The sequence below is a fragment of the Eleutherodactylus coqui genome, chromosome 7 (assembly GCF_035609145.1).
Source record: "Eleutherodactylus coqui strain aEleCoq1 chromosome 7, aEleCoq1.hap1, whole genome shotgun sequence".
NCBI lineage: Eukaryota > Metazoa > Chordata > Amphibia > Anura > Eleutherodactylidae > Eleutherodactylus > Eleutherodactylus coqui.
The window spans coordinates 15,786,172-15,805,678 of record NC_089843.1 but is presented as its reverse complement, the minus strand read 5'-3'; the positions used below and the strand labels follow the sequence as shown (position 1 = coordinate 15,805,678).

At 43.1% G+C, this 19,507-nt stretch overlaps 1 protein-coding gene across 1 annotated transcript in view; it reads right to left on the bottom strand.

Annotated features, from left to right (window-relative positions):
- Positions 1-18,561: 18,561 nt before the first annotated feature.
- LOC136573412 (vomeronasal type-2 receptor 26-like) overlaps positions 18,562-19,507 on the bottom strand; it is a 28,167-nt gene continuing 27,221 nt past the window's right edge. The window contains exon 5 of the mRNA XM_066574704.1: positions 18,562-19,460. Coding sequence (XP_066430801.1) covers positions 18,562-19,460 — 899 coding nt within the window. The remainder of the gene's footprint in view (positions 19,461-19,507) is intronic.

Sequence of the window (19,507 nt, the reverse complement as noted above, 5' to 3'; positions counted from 1 at the left end):
CCCAGGGTGCCCACAAGTAGAACACACCCAGTGAGCCAATATGACCAGGTTTCAAGTCAGACAGGCGGCGGGAGCAGACGTCTGTTATGGTTCAATCACTGTTTATTAAACATTCATACGTTTATATAAACATAACATTTGGCTCTCTAATAGAGATGAGCGAGCATACTCGTCCGAGCTTGTTGCTCGTTCGAGTATTAGGGTGTTCGAGATACTCGTTACTCGAGACGAGCACCATGCGTTACTCGAGTCAATTACATTTCCTTCCATGAAAGTTTTGCGCCATTTTCTGGCCAATAGACATGCAGGGAAGGCATTACAATTTCCTCCTGTGACGTTCCAGCCCTATCCCACCCCCCTGCAGTGAGTGGCTGGCGAGATCAAGTGACCGCCGGGTATTTAAAGCTTTCCCGCCCTCTGCTCGCCTCAGACACATGCTGGCAGAGATTAGGGAGGGTGCTGCTGCTATAGTTAGAGTGTTGGCGTCTTCAAGAACCCCAAGGGTCCTTCTTAGGGCCACATCTGACCGTGTGCATTACTGTTGTGGCTGCTGGGAGCAGTTTTGCACATTTTTTTTTTATATCGGGCATGCAGGCTATAGCGTTCTCAGGCTGCAGTCTGTATTACGTAGTATAGAGGCAGTATTGGTCATGTAGGGACAGTGGTAGTGTGGAATCCTGTGACCAAGAACCCCAACGATCATTCTTATGGCCACATCTTACCGTGTGCATTACTGTAGTGGCTGCTAGGAGCAGTTTTGCACCATTTTTTTTTCCATCTTGGGCTCTGCAGACTATTGCGTTCTCAGTCTGCAGCCAATTATACAGAGTATAGGGGAAGTATCGGTGAGGCAGGGGCAGTGCTACTGTAGAATCCTGTCAACAAGTACCCCCCAAAATCTCCTGTTTACGGCTATCTGTGACCGTGTGCATTACTGTTGTGGCTGCTAGGAGCAGTTTTGCACCAATTTTTTCTTTCTTCATCTTGGGCTCTGCAGACTATTGCCTTCTCAGTCTGCAGCCAATTATACAGAGTATAGGGGAAGTATTGGTGAGGCAGGGACAGTGGTAGTATAGAATCCTGTCAACAAGGATTTAGGGCTATCTGGGACCGTGTGCAGTTAACTCCGTGGCTGCTCGCAGTTGTAGTACCTCACTATTGCACAGCTAGGCTTGCTTGCAGGCTTTTGTATTATTTTTTTCCTGGCTGCAGTTTGTGAAACATAAGCGCTGATTCCCTCCAACTGCACGCCAATAATTCAAAAAATATTTTTCACCGCTGTGTGTCTGCAGTCAATTTCACGCACAGCGGACGGCGACAGCCCCCGATAGAGGGAAACTCATATAGACGCTATATAGCCTGCATTGCATTTCCCAAAAATTAAAAAAAAAAAACTTCTTACGGCTAGCTGTAACTGTCTGCATTTCACTGCGTGGCTGCTGTCAGTTCAGGTGTATCAGTATTGCATATTGCACAGCTAGGCCTGATTGCAGGCTTCTGTATTATTTTTTCACTGGGTGCAGTTTGCGTAATAAAAGCGCTGATTCCCTCCATCTGCACGCCAATAATTCAAAAAAATTTCACACAGCTGTGTGTCTGCTCTATCTGTAATCCACCATGCTGAGGGGGAGGGGTAGAGCTAGAGGACATGGACGTGGATGCGGGCACGGGCGCGGATTTCCAAGTGAGGGTGTGGGCATAGGCCGAGTTCGTGGTCCAGGTGAATCGCAGCCGGCTGCTGCATGATTAGGAGAGAGGAAAATTTCTGGGGTTCCCAGCTTCATATCACAATTTTTGGAACCACGTTGTAGACCTTTACTACAAAATGAGCAGTATGAGCAGGTCCTGTCGTGGATAACAGAAAGTGCATCCAGAAATGTATCGACCACCCAGTCTTCTACGCCGTCCACTGCTGCAACTCTGAATCCTCTTGCTGCTGCTCCTCCTTCCTCCCAGCCTCCTCACGTCATGAAAATGACACATTCTGATGAGCAGGCAGACTCCCAGGAACTGTTCTCGGGCCCCTGCCATGATTGGAAAAAAATGGTATCTCTCCCACCTGAGGAATTTGTCGTGACCGATGCCCAACCTTTGGAAAGTTCCCGGGGTCCGGGTGCTGAGGCTGTGGACTTCCGGCAACTGTCTCAAGAGCTTTCAGAGGATGACGAGATCGATGATGATGAGACACAGTTGTCTATCAGTGAGGCAGTAGTAAGGGCAGTCAGTCTGAGGGAGGAGCGCACAGAGGATTTGGAGGAAGAGCCGCTGGAGAATAAGGTGACTGACCCCACCTGGTTTGATAAGCCAACTAAGGACAGGTCTTCAGAGGGGGACACAACAGCAGAAGCAGGACAGGTTGGAAGAGGCAGTGGGGGGGGGGGGGGGGTCAGGGGTAGAGGCAGGGCCAGAGCGAAGAATCCCCCAACTATTTCCTAAAGCACACCCTTGCGCCAAGTCTCCGTGCAGAGGGCTACGTGTTCAAAGGTGTGGATGTTTTTCAGTGAGAGCGCGGACGACTGACGAACAGTGGTGCGCAAACTTTGTTGCGCCAAGATCAGCCGGGGAGCCACCACTACCATCCTCACCACCACCAGCATGCGCAGGCATATGATGGCCAAGCACCCCACAAGGTGGGACAAATGCCGTTCACCGCCTCCGGGTTGCACCACTGCCTCTCCCCCTGTGCCCCAACCTGCCACTCAGATCCAACCCCCCTCTCAGGACACAGGCATGAGCGTCTCCCAGCCTGCACCCACACCCTCACCTCCGCTGTCCTTGGCCCCATCTAGCAATGTCTCTCAGCGCAGCGTCCAGCTGTCGCTAGCACAAGCGTTGGAGTGAAAGCGCAAATACGCCGCCACGCACTCGCACGCTCAAGCTTTAAACGTGCACATTGCCAAATTGATCAGCCTGGAGATGCTGCCGTACAGGCTTGTGGAAACGGACGCTTTCAAAAACATGATGGTGGCAGCGGCCCTGCGCTACTTGGTCCCCAGTCACCACTATTTTTCACGGTGTGCCGTCCCAGCCCTGCACGACCACGTCTCACACAACATTGTACGTGCCCTCACCAACGCCGTTACTGGGAAGGTCCACTAAACAATGGACACGTGGACAAGCACAGGCGGGCAGGGTCACTATATCTTCCTGACGGCACATTGGGTGAATTTAGTGGAGGCTGGGACCTAGTCAGAGCCTGGGACCGCTCACGTTCTACCCACCCCCAGAATAGCGGGCCTCAGCTCGGTGCAGGTATCTGCGACGGTGTATGCCACCTCCACTAAACCTTCCCCCTCCTCCTACGCAACCTCTACCTCGCAATCAATATGTGTCAGCAGCACGTCTTCAGCAGTTGGTGTCGCGCGGCGTGGCAGCACAGCAGTGGGCAAGCGTCAGCAGGCCGTGCTGAAACTAATCAGCTTAGGAGAGAAGAAGCACACAGCCCACGAACTGTTACATGGTCTGACAGAGCAGACCGACCGCTGGCTTTCGCCGCTGAGCCTCCAACTGGGCATGGTCGTGTGTCACAACGGCCATAACCTGGTGGCGGCTCAGTAGCCTCACGCACATGCCATGCCTGGCCCATATCTTTAATTTGGTGGTTCAGCAGTTTCTGAAAAACTACCCACACTTGTCAGACACCCTCGGCAAGGTGCGCCGGTTCAGCGCACATTTCTGCAAGTCCAACATGGACGCTGCTACCCTGCGGACCCTGCAACATCGGTTTTATCTGCCAGTGCACCGACTGCTGTGCGACATGCCCACACAGTGGAAATCTTGGCTGCACATGTTGGCCAGGCTGTATGAGCAGCGTAGAGCTATAGTGGAATACCAACTCCAACATGGGCGGCGTAGTGGGAGTCAGCCTCCTCAATTCTTTACAGAGGAGTGAGCTTGGATGGCAGACATCTGCCAGGTCCTTGGAAACTTTGAGGAGTCTACCCAGATGGTGAGCGGCGATGCTGCAATCATTTGTGTCACTATTCCTCTGCTATGCCTGTTGAGAAGTTCACTGCAAAGCATAAAGGCTGACGCTTTGCGGTCGGAACAGGAGACGGGGAAGACAGTATGTCGCTGGATAGTCAGGGCACCCTCATGTCTATATCTCAGCGCGTTTTGGAGAACGTGAAGGAGGACGGGGAGGAGCCAGAGGAGGAGGAGGAGATGGAAGAGACAGCTGGGCCCACTGCAGAGGGTATCCATCCTGCTTGCCTCTCATCTGTTCAGCGTGTATGGCCTGTGGAGGAGGAGGATCCAGAAAGTGATCTTCCTAATGAGGACAGCGATGTGTTGCGTACAGGAACCCTGGCACACATGGCTGACTTCATGCCTTTCTCGTGACCCTCGCGTTACACGCATTCTGACCACTACGGATTACTGGGTGTACACACTGCTCGACCCACGGTATAAGGAGAACCTTTCGACTCTCATTCTCGAAGAGGAAAGGGGTTCGAGAGTGATGCAATACCACAGGGCCCTGGGGGACAAACTGATGGTAAACTTCCCATCTGACAGCGCTAGTGGCAGAAGGCTTAGTTCCGAGGGCCAAGTAACAGGGGAGGCGCGGAGATCAGGCAGCATGTTCAGCGCAGGCAGGGGAACACTCTCCAAGGCCTTTGCCAGCTTTATGGCTCCCCAGCAAGACTGTGTCACCACTCCCCAGTCAAGGCTGAGTCGGAGGGAGCACTGTAAAAAGATGGTAAGGGAGTATGTAGCCGATCGTACCACCGTCCTCCGTGATACCTCGGCTCCATACAACTTTTGGGTTTCAAAGCTGGACACGTGGCACGAACTTGTGCTGTACGCCCTGGAGGTGCTGGCCTGCCCTGCCGCTAGCGTCTTGTCAGAGAGGGTGTTTAGTGCAGCTGGGGGAAACATCATGGATAAGCGTACTCGCCTGTCAAACGACAGTGCCAACATGCTTACACTCATAAAGATGAACAAAGCCTGGATTTCTCTTCTCCACCAGCGTTACCTAAAGATTCTTTTCACTGCAACCGCGGATGGAAGCATTGTTCTCTATCACTGTAAAAAAAGGGACATTTTCCTTTGTCAATCTGTGTATGATATTAGTCCTCCTCCTCCTGCTCCCCCTCCTGAAACATCCTGTCATCACGCTGAAGTGCCAATTTTTCTGCGGCCCAAAAGGCTCATATAACTTTTGTCAAACAATATTTCTACGTTTATAACTAAAGCATTGAAACTTCAACATGAACCAATTTTTTTAACAGGGCTGCCTCCAGGCTCTGTTACAAATTAAGCCACAGTAAGCTAAAAGATTAATGGGTTTCACCTGCCCTCTGGGTTGAGCAATTTTTCTGGGGTACATTTGTACTGTTGGTACAGCAATTTTTTTGGGCCCTCGCCTACACTGTAATACAAGTAATTTTTCTGGCCTTATACACAACATGGCAAGATCCAAAAAGTACTACAACAACACTTGGACATCTTAAAAGATCCTTTTTTTACAGAATGCGATCCCTGAAAAACCTTCCTTAATTTTTCGAAGGAACAAAACAAAAAAAAAGAAGATTTAGTAGCTCCTTCCTGTCCCCATAATTCCAAGAGGAACCTGAGTGCTAAAAATATTGAAAGAAATTTTTTTTAAAAACCTGTGCAAGGCTCGTATAAATGTGGGTTGCCAAGATGCAAGTGCTGCACTTCAATTGCAAATGACAGAAAAGAAGTCCCTTTACCCCAAACCAAAAAAAAACATAAAATTAATTCCCCAATGACCTGTAACACAAGATACGTTATCTACTTGCTAGAAGGCCCTTGCGGATTGAAATATATAGGCCGCACAATTAATCCATTGAGGATACGTCTGAATAAGCATCGAAATAACATCATCAAGGGATTTGATCATCACAGTGTCTCACGACATTTCAAAAAAATACATAACATGGATGCAGCGGGATTAAAAATAACACCTCTGGAAAAAGTTAAACCAGGTTTTTTCTCCTTACTAAAAAGGAGAGAAATGTTTTGGATATTCAAAATGCAAACATTAACTCCCTATGAGGTCTTAGAGAAAAGCTTTTAATTAAAATGAGAACAAAGGGAATATGCCGCACATCCCATTATTGGGCCATGTCCTACATACTATTAATGGGAAAAATTTGCAACAAAAAGTAGAGCAATGAAAATATGTTTCGCACATTACTAATAAAGGACATTATATATATATATATATATATATATATATATATATATATCATAAAATAACTGATTGTCACGATAAAGTAAAATATATATGTACCCTATAAGAAATATTATACATCATTAATAAGTGTTCTCCCACACCTGCACAGATTTTTTATGCATAGTCAATTGTCAAAGCTTAGACAATTTTTTTAGAATAGAAAACCTTTTATTGAGAAACCAACTATTTTAAACTTATGCTTTTAGTCTTTTCTCTTCAGATCACGAACTTTGAACTGTGTTACCAGATGAAGGCAGGTGAACATGCATTATATTGATATAATCTGCACTCTGGGTATCATAATTCATAACAGGTACCCCATTAGAGGGGTTGTCCCACGGCGAAATGCAATTTTTTTTTAAACCTACCCCAGCATTCTGCCCTGTTAAAATCAATACCGTTTGTAATTTAAAAAAAAAATCGCTTACCTCCTTCCCAGTTCACGCAGCATCTTCTTTTCTTCTTTTAAAGATGGCCGCCGGTCCTTTCCCAATGATGCACCACGGTTTTCTCCCATGGTGCACCACGGGTTTTCTCCCATGGTGCACCATGGGTCTTCTCCCATGGTGCACCATGGGCTCTGTGCGTTCCATTGTCGATTCCAGCCTCCTGATTGGCTGGAATCGGCACATGTGACGGGGTGGAGCTACGCGATGACGAGTAGAAGGGGGCGGAGCCAGAACGCCGCTCGTGCCCGGACCGACCAGAAGGGAGAAGACCCTTCTGCGCAAGCGCGTCTAATCGGGCGATCAGACGCTGAAATTAGATGGAACCATGGAGAAGGGGATGCCAGCAACGGAGTGGGTAAGTGAATAACTTCTGTATGGCTCATATTTAATGCACGATGTATATTACAAAGTGCATTAATATGGCCATAGAGAAGTGTATAACCCCACTTGCTTTCGCAGGAGAACCCCTTTAAATTAATAGGATACTACATGATAAAAATTACACTAACCACCAGAGTGACGCTAGGACGTCACATGATCTACAGTATTACAATATCACATGACCATTACTGGAATGACGCCGGAATGTAACGTGACTTAGCGTAATAATGACGAGATACCACGTTATCAAAATGTGATGATGCTATGGTATCAGATGACCTTTCAGCGTACCAAAGCGACACGTGATTAAACGTGATGATGCTGTGATACCACGTGACCAAAATGTGATGACGCTTTACCATCACGTGACTGTCGTAATGACGCCACAGCGTCACATGATCGCCGAAGTGATACCGTGATGTGATACGCCCCCCCCCCCCCCCCCGCACGCGCGCGCTCCGCCCACACTAGAACCGGAGGACGCTAACGAGACTAAACGAATAGTAAGAGAAGTTTTAATATTTTTTATATATATAGATACATGTGCGTTATGGAAATATTGGCCTGAGGAAGGTGCCTGCGTGCACACAAACATTTGAGAAAAAACCTCAATTGTCTTTGCAGCTCTCCCTGTTTTCAGAGGATTTGAAATGTGGAAGCTAACAACCCACTAACAATCCCTAAGGCGCTTTCTGAACTATTGTTTTACTTTAAGGAAGAATGTAAGTTGTATATAATTTGCTAAGTACCATTCTCTATTTCTAATTCCCGTAACAATGCAATGTTGCTGTGCAAACAACACATGAATGTACAAGTGTATATCAAAAATGTTCATAGGAGACAGGATGATAATTATATATATATATATATATATATATATATATATATATATATATATATACACATATATATATATATATATAAAATAAAGTTTTAGGCTCATAGCCTTTACAATCCCCCATTTGAAAGAGTCCACCTTGAAAAGAGCCTTTGTAGTGGTGCTATCAAGGGTTCTAAGCCAGCCCTGCCGGCCTTTCTTTATTGTCTTCTTTGCCGGATCCCCACTGTTGTTGCTCTTTTACGTATGACTGTTTCAACGATATCGTAGAGGGAGCGATTCCAGATAATTTGCTTGTGTCTACGTATTCCACAGAATGTCCAGAAATTGCAAACACTAAAAAAGAATGAACAAAAGAAATAGTATTAGTAATGGATGAAACACAAAATCCATCATCTTTCCGGCAGTAGGTGACCATCCAGTAAAAATATCATACCAGTGATACTCTGGGTCTACCTGGATCTTAGTACCTATTCTGACCAACTTATGTCCTACTCATACAGTTTGTTTTTCTAATTCCATAAGGCAGAGGTTAGTAACATCCAAATGCTTTTGAAGGTGTTCAGTATCTTTCATTAGTATCACAATTCTACCCAAGGGTACAGTCAGATTCCACATAGGGATAGCATCGGGTTCAAGTAGTACTTTAATGCAGCTTCAGCATCTGGCAAAAAGGTGTAAGTTTCTGTAAACCAATGTATCACCAATATGTTTTGTAAACATCCAGAAAATGGAGTGGTGAGATTATACATACTGGTGGTGTTAGTTTGGTTTGGTAACAAAGCATATATATTGGGGGCCAACTACTATTAGCATATGGAAAGAAGCAAGTAGCACCATCCAATCACAGTACTGGAGGGGGTTCAAAGAAGAGCAACTAAACTAATAAACAAAATGAAGGGATTGGAATACCCAGAGAAGCTATCAAAATTGGGATTATTTACTCTAGAAAAAAGGCGGCTAAGGGGTGATCAAATAACTATGTATAAATACATGAGGGGACAATACAAGGATATCTCCCATGATCTGTTTATACCCAGGACTACGACGGTAACAAGAGGGCATCCGCTACGTTTAGAGGAAAGCAGGTTTCATCACCCACATAGAAAGGGGTTCTTTACTGTAAGAGCTGTTAGACTGTGGAACTCTCTGCCTGAGGAAGTGTAATGGCAGAATCCATAGAGGACTTTAAAAGGGACTTGATGTCTTTCTGGAGACAAAAGGATATTATAGGTTATAAATCTTGGGTTAACTGTTAATCCAGGTATACAGGCAGGTAGGAACTATTAGGGGTTGATCCAGGGAACAGTCTGATTGCCATTAATGAGTCGGGAAGGAATTTTTTCCCCAAAAGGGCTATTTGGCTTCTGCTCTTGGGGTTTTTTGCCTTCCTCTGGATCAACACAGGAGAAAAGACAGGCTGAAATAGATGGACATTGCCTCTATTCGGCCTTATGAACTATGTTACTATGTTACATATGCTGACTGAAGGCTGCAGGAAACATGGCTGATATGCGGCTGTACTCTGTCCTCATACTAGGCCATCCAGTGTTTCTTCACAGTTTTCTATGTCATGGGTTTTTGTTTTCACTATTAATCATCGTACCTGTGAACTTGGGCAACCAATATTAGAAAGCATATAGAGGCGGTCCAAACACCACAGGTAGTCCTACAAACTTACACATCAGGTTTGTGTCCTTTACCTTATAAAGGGTCATTTTTCCAGTGCAATACGCATCAGAGCATTCTACACTATCAGCCCTGGGCTGTATCCAAGATGCTACTGGAATTACATTCCTGAGAATTTGTCATTATTTGTCATCAAATCTGATTGTGTTTTGTCCTTCTTGTGAATCATATATACATATTGCAGGCTACATTGTGTATAGTTTATGAATTTACTCATATTTACAAACAAATCATTTTGAACCGCAAAACTCAGATTAAAAAGCGTTAATACATCCATTTAGTATACATCCTTATCATATCAGTTAGCGCACCATACTGGGCCTGCAACTCCTGTGGAAAATAAAGGCCCAGTCTACAACCATTACTTGTACTGCTATCATCGCACAAACACAGGAGGGGGGCTCCTCAGGCCACCAGATCGATTCTCATGGAGTAATACCCAAGTGGCCGTGGACGTCCTCCATGTTTTTGCGTCAATACTGCCGTCGCATGACCGGCCAAGGACGGCAGTATGAGACAAGTCCCAAAAAGGTGCGGAGTTTGGCAGGTACAGAAATGGCTTGAACTGCAGCCTTGCGTTCTTCTGTGAGATGTTTGGTTCCTTAAGCTAGACAATCGCCTAGAAACACAACCTTTTGTTTACAAAGCTGTAATTTTTCCTTTGAAGCCTTGCAGCCATTATCTGCTAAAATTTTTAGAAAAGAAATGGATGCAGATTGACATGTTTTCAGATCCTCAGCACAAAGCAGAAGGTCATCAACATATTGTAACTGCACAGTCTCATCAGGCGGAGTCCACGCCTGCAAGACAGACTGGATTGCCTGTGTGTACATGTTTGGAGAATTCTGCACACCTTGTGGCAGGACTGTCCAAGCATCCTTTTTTCATTTCTTTAAGTTTAACTCAATGCCCTATGCCGTCTGTAAAAGGGCCGAAGATTCAGACTGTCTCCACTCTGGCTTATCGTCTATGGGAAATTTACTGCTAGGACCTTCCAAACTAATAAAATTAAAAAATACCTTTTATTAAATTCCTTTAAAAGAAGAACAAAACAAATACAAACAAATAAGGGGAAGATTAGGATTAAGAAGGCCACTAGTGACTAGTGACCAAACAGGTTGGAGTCGTATAATAGGACTCAACCTTAAAAAACGACAGCAACCGCCACTTCTGAAATATGAACAATGGGAAATCGAGTCATGTGATGAAGCTCAATTGATGTACAACATTGATCATAGATCCAGAAAAGTGATCAAATAAAGTAGAATCACTCTAAATCTGGTATCCTAATGTGCGTCGTATAGTGGGAAGGACTTGCACATAAGGAGTTTGCTCTTAAAGCAAAAATGCGCGTTACCCAACGCGTTTCTCCCAACAGGTGGGTTCCTCAGGGGTTACAATGCGCTAGTTCCAACCAAAAGGTTGGGTTGTGGCTAAATTTTTATAAAGTGTGGAAGCCACACATAGTCCAGGACTGATAATCATGGACCAGTGGTCGCCAAAATGATCTGTCTCTAAATATAAATGCAATGCAGCGAAGAATTCCAGTGCACCGCAATTTACAAAAGTCAGAAAAGAATGACCTATGACGTGGCAATGATGGTCACGGTAATGGTCATTAAGAGGACAAAATTATCCTCAAAGTACAAGATGAGATCAAAAAGAGATATATAAGCCGTCAGATGCTATCAATAACTTAAGCCCTTAAAGTCCTCAAGATAGATTTGCAGCTACCTAACTGATAAGAAACTATCTGAAGTTGCTAAATAGACTGATAATGCAACTCGAGTGAGTAGCTGAAGGGGACTAGCCCCTAGGTCAGGACAAAACTTAAAATCAAAGAAAATAAAGACAAAACGGCGGCATGTCAGTCCTTGTGGTGGAGTGACAGCATAATGGTGAGCTAGTCCAAGGAGCTTTAAATAGGGTTCATTAGGGAACACCTTTTGATGGGTGTGTATCCCCTGAGCCAATGAGAGGCAAAGTGGGAGGCGTACCACTCATGCTATGTAACCTAGGTAACAGGTAAACATATGTTTCATACTGAAGAAAGAGAAAAAAAAAAAAAAAAAAGGATAACAGGTGCAAGGAAGGGGGCCAGCAACCGCTGCTGTAATGTGTGACTGATGTATCAACCGATCGCGCTATACCGTCGCTACTAGCTCCGTAACCCGGAGGTATAGTAGATGGCATAGCGACGTCAGCGCGGGGGGCGTGATTCCGCTGACGACGCCGGAGGTCACATGACGATAAACCTTCTACAAAGGCCACACTAAGTACATGTTCGCCCATTTTTTGTATACCACTATACCCTAGATCTGACCAACATTGTTGAAGGCGGGCATAGAATTGTTCTACACTTTCTTCCTTCTCTTTGTGTGATATTAGAAAGAGACAAGGAGGGTTCTCTCAATTTTTTCATTTGCCCAATGTTCTAGACCAATTATGGTCAGGTTCCGTAGATCAGGTCAGCTCATCTCAATCACTCACTCATGTATAGACAGGCACACATAAAGACAAAAACATTTGCATGTCAGTTCCTTCTTTTAAGTGTCAGTACTTCCTCATCCTGCTTATTTCCCCCCGTCTCTACTACTTCTCTTATACCTATAAGAGGATCTCATCAGGGATTTTATCCCCTGAATACTTTAGGCTTCCCTGGTAAAACTTATACCATGCCTTTCAGAGATCGGCAAGACGGTTTCATATTCTGTAAGCTGACCACGTAAAGAATGCCTGCACAGCATATTAAGCCCACACTATGGATTCTTTTAAAAGCTTGAAGATTTATGAGGCATGCACTTCTTACCCCTCGGACAGGAAAGGAGCAGCCAGGAAACACGGATAGATTGTGGCAAGGTAAAGCCTTACCTTACTGCGCAGTTTTGTCAATCCGTGTTTCCGAGTGGCTCTTTATCCCATCTGGGTCTGGGGGTTTTGAAGTGTAGATGGTCCTCTTGTTCCTTCAAGCCCCACGTTTCTTGGGTGACAATTAATGTTATGGAAATTCAAGCTTTCCGTCAATATGCTGTAAGGCTCCAAATTAGAGGTGGTTATGGCAGCTTCCATGAGAAAGCAATGGACACAGACATCATGACCGTGTCTAAAAACAATCTACCTTTATTACAAAACATCTTCCTTTATATAGTATTTCATAGGAGAGTGGTCTATTGTCAATATGTATACATTTCAATCGATCATATGCTTTTACATAAATAGCAGTTAATCGTTAAGGCCTTGTCTTTACTGGACACTGTTGCACACTGACCTTTGAACAGTGTAACAGAAGATAATGAAGAATGTAAGTTATATATACTTTTGCTAAGTACTATTCTCTATTTCTAATTCCTGTAACAATGCCATCTTGCTGTGCAAACAACATATGAATGTACAAGTGTATATCAAAGGTGTTCATAGGAGACAGGATGATATATATAATACTAGCTTACCCGTCGCGCGTTGCTGCGAAGACAGACATACATACATTCGTTTTTATACATCTAGATAACAACCAATCACAGTGCAGCTTTCATGTTCCCTCAGTATAATATATAACAACCAATCACAGCGCAGCTTTCAAGTTACCTCAGTAGTATAAGTAGCAACCAATCACTGCACAGCTTTCATGTTGCCTCAGCAGTATAATATATAGCAACCAATCACAGCACAGCTTTCATGTTGCCTCAGCAGTACAATATGTAACAACCAATCACAGCACAGCTTTCATGTTACCTCAGCGATATAACATATAACAACCAATCAAAGCACAGCTTTCATGTTGCCTCAGCAGTATATATATAGCAACCAATCACAGCACAGCTTTCATGTTACCTCAGCAGTATAAGAAATAGCAACCAATCACAGCGCAGCTTTCATTTTACCTCAGCATTCTCAATATCCAGCAATTGTCTTGCGAAACGTTCGTCGGATGCATCATTTTGTAGTTGAACACGCTTGCTCGTAATGCCTTTCGCTTTCGTGCTTGAGATGGAAATTAAATGATCTTTGTCTGGGGGGGCATAACTGCCGACGATGCTCGCATGCACGCCACCTATCATAGGATAGTTGTACTATGCCAGCAATCTTCCCAGGAGTGTACTCAACAACTTCCCAGAGTTTCATGGTGATTGGATGAATGGTGTAGTAATGCATAAAGGACGGACAGACAGACAGACAGTCATTCATTTATATATATGACATCAGGAAGTGAGAGAATTAGATTCCGTACGTACAATTTGGACACTAATTCTTTTGCGCTTAGAATTGAATAATAGAGTTGGGACCCATTAACTTTTCCTACTTATGACATAATCAATGCTCATGCCAAATTTCATGTTTCTATGACATCGGGAAGTGCGAGAATTAGATTCCATTCGTATAATTTAGATGCTAATTTTTTGGGCGCTTAAAATTGAATAATCGAGTTGAGACCAATTAACTTTTCCTATATATGATATAATCAATGCTTGTGCCAAATTTCAAGTTTCTATGACATTGGAAAGTTAGAGAATTAGATTCCGTACATAAAATTTGGACGCTAATTCTTTTGTGCTTAGAATTAATAATTGAGTTGGGACTAGAGATGAGCGAACGTACTCGTTACGAGTACTTACGCACCCGAGTACCGCCATTTTCGAGTACTTCAGTACTCGCGCGCAAATATTCGGGGGGCGCTGGGGGGCGGGGAGAGGCGTGGCGGTGCGGGGGGTAGCAGCGGGGAACAGGGGGGAGCCCTCTCTCTCTCCCTCTCCCCCCCACTCCCCACTGCTACCCCCCGTGCCGCCACGGCGCCGCCCGAATTTTTTCGCCCGAGTACGGAAGTACTCGGAATTCGCGGTATTCGGGCGAAAAAGGGGCGTGGCCGAGCACGTTCGCTCATCTCTAGTTGGGACCCATTAGGTTTTCCTATTTATGACATAATCAATGCTCATGCCAAATTACATCAGGAAGTGAGAGAATTAGATTCCATACTACGTAAAATTTGTATGCTTATTCTTTTGCGCTTAGAATTGAATAATCAAGTTGGGACCAAATAACTTTTCCTATATATGATATAATCAATGCTTGTGCCAAATTTCAAGTTTCTATGACATTGGAAAGTTAGAGAATTAGATTCCGTACGTAAAATTTGGACGCTAATTCTTTTGTGCTTAGAATTAAATAATTGAGTTGGGACCCATTAGGTTTTCCTATTTATGACATAATCAATGCTCATGCCAAATTTCATGCTTCTATGACATCGTGAAGTGAGAAAATTAGATTCCGTACGTAAAATTTGGACGCTAATTCTTTGGCGCTTATAATTGAATAATCGAGTTGGGACCCATTAGCTTTTCCTGTTTATGACATAATCAATGCTCGTGCCAAATTTCATGTTTCTACGACATCGGGAAGTGAGAGAATTAGTGGCAATGATGGAAATCGAACTATCTACGTGGTGGGGGGCGTAACTATCGACGACGCTCGCACACGCACTATTTATCATAGGATAGTTGTACTATGCCTATAATCTTCCTAGGAGTGTACTCAACAACTTCCCAAAGTTTCATGGCGATTGAAAGAATGGTGTAGTAGCGCATAAAGGACAAACAGACAGACATTCATTTTTATATATATATAGATGACATCAGGAAGTGAAAGAATTAGATTCCGTACTTAAAATGTGGGCGCTAATTCTTTTGCGCTTAGAATTGAATAATTAAGTTGGGACCCATTAGCTTTTCCTATTTATGAAATAATAAATGCTCGTGCCAAATTTCATGTTTCTACGATATCGGGAAGTGAGAGAATTAGTGGCAATGATGGAAATCTAACGATCTTTGTGGGGGGGGGGGGCGTAACTGTCGACGACGTTTGCACGTGCGCCATTTATCATAGGATAGATGTACTATGCCAGTAATCTTCCCAGGAGTTTTCTCAACAACTTCCCAAAGTTTCATGGCGATTGGATGAATGGTGTAGTAGCGCATAAAGGTCAAACAGACAGACAGACATACACACACATACATTAAATTCTATATATATAGATGATACGTGGATCTTGAAATCTGTTTTTCTCAAATCTCCATAACTAAATTTGTGAAACTTGGGGCGCACTTTGTCCCCATAGACATCCCAAGTAGTTGTTTGTAAGATACAGAGTTGTATGTAAAGTAATTATTACAAAGTATAAAATAAATGGATCTCAGAATAAATTCTTATTGGCTTGGTGGCATAAGGGGATCCTTGCTGAGGATAGGGTCCACTGTTTCGATCCCTTTTACATGGCACATATTAGAATACAATACTTCTACATCAAGGGTACACCATAAAAAGGATGGATTCCAATTCATCCCTTTAAGGATGTCTAGAAGATGTCCTGAGTCCTTAACATATGAAGGGAGTGCCTTTGTGCAGAGATTTGATACTGGATGACTGAGACTCAGTGGAATGATCCTCTATTATGAAGTCAGCTTTTTGTCAGATTAAGTGACAAAATTAAAGATCTGCTGGTTTTGTATCCTGTTCCTTGCAGTTTAAACAACACCCTGTCTTTGGCTATCTGAATTGGGTGGCAATTAAAGAAACAGTGTAGCGAGCTTTCCTCAAACTCAGGGGTACAGAATTCAGTTTAGAGGTTGTTGTTTCCTTTGGGGCCAAACTGGGCATTTTGTTCAAGTTTGTCCTCACCAAGGATCTCAGTGAGAAAACTAGGTGGCCTTGAGGTTAGAGGGAAGTTTCCTTTAGGTCCGCAGATCGCTTGGATGTCATCCTCCAGGCTGCTCCTTCTCACTGAAATCCTATGTGCTGCTGAGAATTTTCCAATTTAGGTATTTCTGGATTATGGAGCTGGAGTTAATTTAATTTATATCTAAGCAGTCAATCGCATGAGTTTAAAGATATTAAGATTGTCCTATCCTGTGTCCACTATCGATGCCGCTCCACTGTCTCAGAAGTGTTTGAAATATTTTCTCCAGATTGGTTTTTAAAGATTTGATTATTTCATGCAGAAACTTTTGCTTTCGATGTCATGCAGTCCCTTCCTACACAGGTGTCATGGAGTTTATCAGGAACTTTGTTGTCATGACAGCCTGGGGCCTAATGAAGGATTCTAAGCCTAGCATGAATTTCAGCCACTTAAGTCCTGACACAAGAAACCAACAGAAATACAAGACCCAGAAGAGCTCAACAGCAAAATGGATACAAAAAAATTATGTAGAAGTTTCCAGGAGTGTTGCATATGATGATAGCATGCTGCAATCCAAGCAGACTCTCAGAATATTCAAACTCTTCTAGGAACTCCTTTCTTAATAACCTGCAGTAATTTGATATCAGAGCAGCCGCCTCCATGCACACAGATCCAACCATCGTAAAGTATATGAGAAGATAGACACTAGAGACCATATAGTGTAAAATAAGGTAGCAATAGTATAAGGTATTGAAAGAACTCACATATGTGTGGAGAGAGGAATTTATAGAACCTTTCATCCTCTATAAGCCTGAGTACAGCTGGCTGGAGGACCACCAGAGACTCCCGTCCGGAGGTGAACACTTTATTCAGAAAAATCCAGTGCAACACATTTCGGGGACATAATCCCTGATGAAGCCGACAGGTAAGTTATGGCCTTGAAATGCATTGAGCTGGATGTTTCTGAATAAGGTGTTCATCTCTTGACCGGAGATGCTGGTGGTCCTCCAGGCATGCTTAGGCTAACAGGGGTGAAAGATATCTACCAGTCCCTCTCCTCCGCATATGTAAATTTTTTAATATCTTATGCTATTGCTATCTTATTTTACAGTATACTGTATGGTCTCCAGCACCTTTCCTCATATATTTGTTTATCTCTATAAACCCTGAAACTGGCAGAACTTACTAGGCTGTCATTAAAAGTACACTGTACTGAAATACTGAAATATTATACTATATTGTACAAGCAATCATTCAATCGCAAATTCAAATCCCCCATAGAGACAAAAAAGTAATTTAAAAAAAGAAAAAATAATTATAACAAAATTTAAAAAGATTAAAAGTTTAAAAAAAAACTCTTTTCCTATTTTTAACGTAAAAACAAACATTCACCAAAAGTATATTTCAGCAAACCTTAGGGAAAAAATACAGGAAAGGAAAAAGAAAAATGCTATGATAGTGTAAAACAACCAAAAATGGGAAAAGTATGGTTGACCCTCTCAGTGGGAAAAGTTGTCCTAAACATGAGCACAACCACACTAAATCACCTCAAAACAACAGATCGGGGAGATGATGCATATTTTTCACTCTGAGAACTGCAAGCTCTTGTACTGATGCACCGTAAGAGCCGTTCTCAGAGCTCCAAAAATGGGTCAAGAATGGAAACCAGAAAATGACAGAACTTGGTGCTGCACCTAAAAGGCTACATGTTTCTAGCCTGGATTGGGGTCTTCCTCAAGCCTGAAGAAGACCCCCACTTAAGGTTCAAACATGCAGCTATGTTTATCTCTTGTGTAATAGGAAAATGCTGTTAAGTTTTAAAGTGCTTTTGGCAATGTTTGTGTTTCGGGATCAGCGCCGAGTTTTCTGGTTACAAATCATATTTGTTCATTACAAGCCCATATTAATACATAAATATATTGCATTATTTATCCTAGATGGTGAAAGTGGTCAGAAAAAAACACATTGTGCCAGAATCATGCTGTTGTAGTCTTTCATCTCAATAAAAAAACTGTGGAGTCAGAGAAGCTATGTGACCATTTTGGTTGGTGCAGGAGGGTTACTGAGTTTCTAAGTTCACAGGACCAGTACCGACATGTGTACTTAGCAGTATTTTATTAACATAATTATATTAATATAATGATCCAGAATAAATGCTTATCTGATGGACACTGTAAAATCTGAAATTGCTGAAAGTTATATCACTTTAAATTCTTTAGGAGGAGAGAAGCAATGAGCCATATCAGAATATTGGAAATCCTCTGATTATCATGTAACTCGAACAAAGCACAATTAATGCTCATAAGCCATATTCTTGTAATGTGATATTTATAAGTTATAACTTGATTTTCTGCATTATTATATTTTTTGAGTTTAGATCAGATTTTAGTAGAATAATATACATTTTTGGAAAAAATATACAGCCAAGAACTCCAGCACATGAGGTCAATATGGCAAATATCTCTACCACCACCATGTATTTCCCTCTGGTGCTCAGATAAACTGGGATCATGGCGATCCAGACACTGCAGAACAGCAGCATGCTGAAGGTGATGTACTTGGCCTCATTAAAACTGTCCGGCAATTTCCTCACAATAAAAGCCAGAACAAAGCTCACGGATGCCAGGAGGCCCATGTAACCCAACATGGAGTAGAACCAGATATCTGAGCCTTCATTACACTGTATGATGATCTTCCCAGGATAAGTGTGATGATCAAACTCTACATATGGTGGTGAAGCTAACAACCAAATAGCACAAATGAGAACTTGTACAGAGGAACAAATGAAGACCACATAATTAGATACTTGAACGAACTTCAGCAAGGAGCTGCCAGGTTTGGTGGCTTTGAAGGCGATGCAGACTGTGATAGTCTTGGCCAAAACAGAAGAAACACCGATGGAAAAGAGGATGCCAAATGATGTTTGTCTCAGTAAGCAGGTTATGTGCACTGGGCAACCAAGGAAGAAGAAGATACAGAGAAAGCTCAGGAAAATGGAGACCAGGAGGATGAAGCTCACAGTCCGGTTATTGGCTTTCACAATTGGAGTGTCCCAGTAATAAATGAAGAGTCCTGATATAAATAATGTTACAGCAGAAAGAAATAAAGTAAGTGCTGAAAAAACATGAACCAAAATGTCCTCATAAGATAGAAAATCATATAATTTGGGGACACATTTCACTTTCTTCTCATCAGGCCACTCTTCTTCGGGACATTTATGACAGATCTCACTATCTATAATAGTACACAGAAAATAGTAGATTCAGCATGATGTATTGATT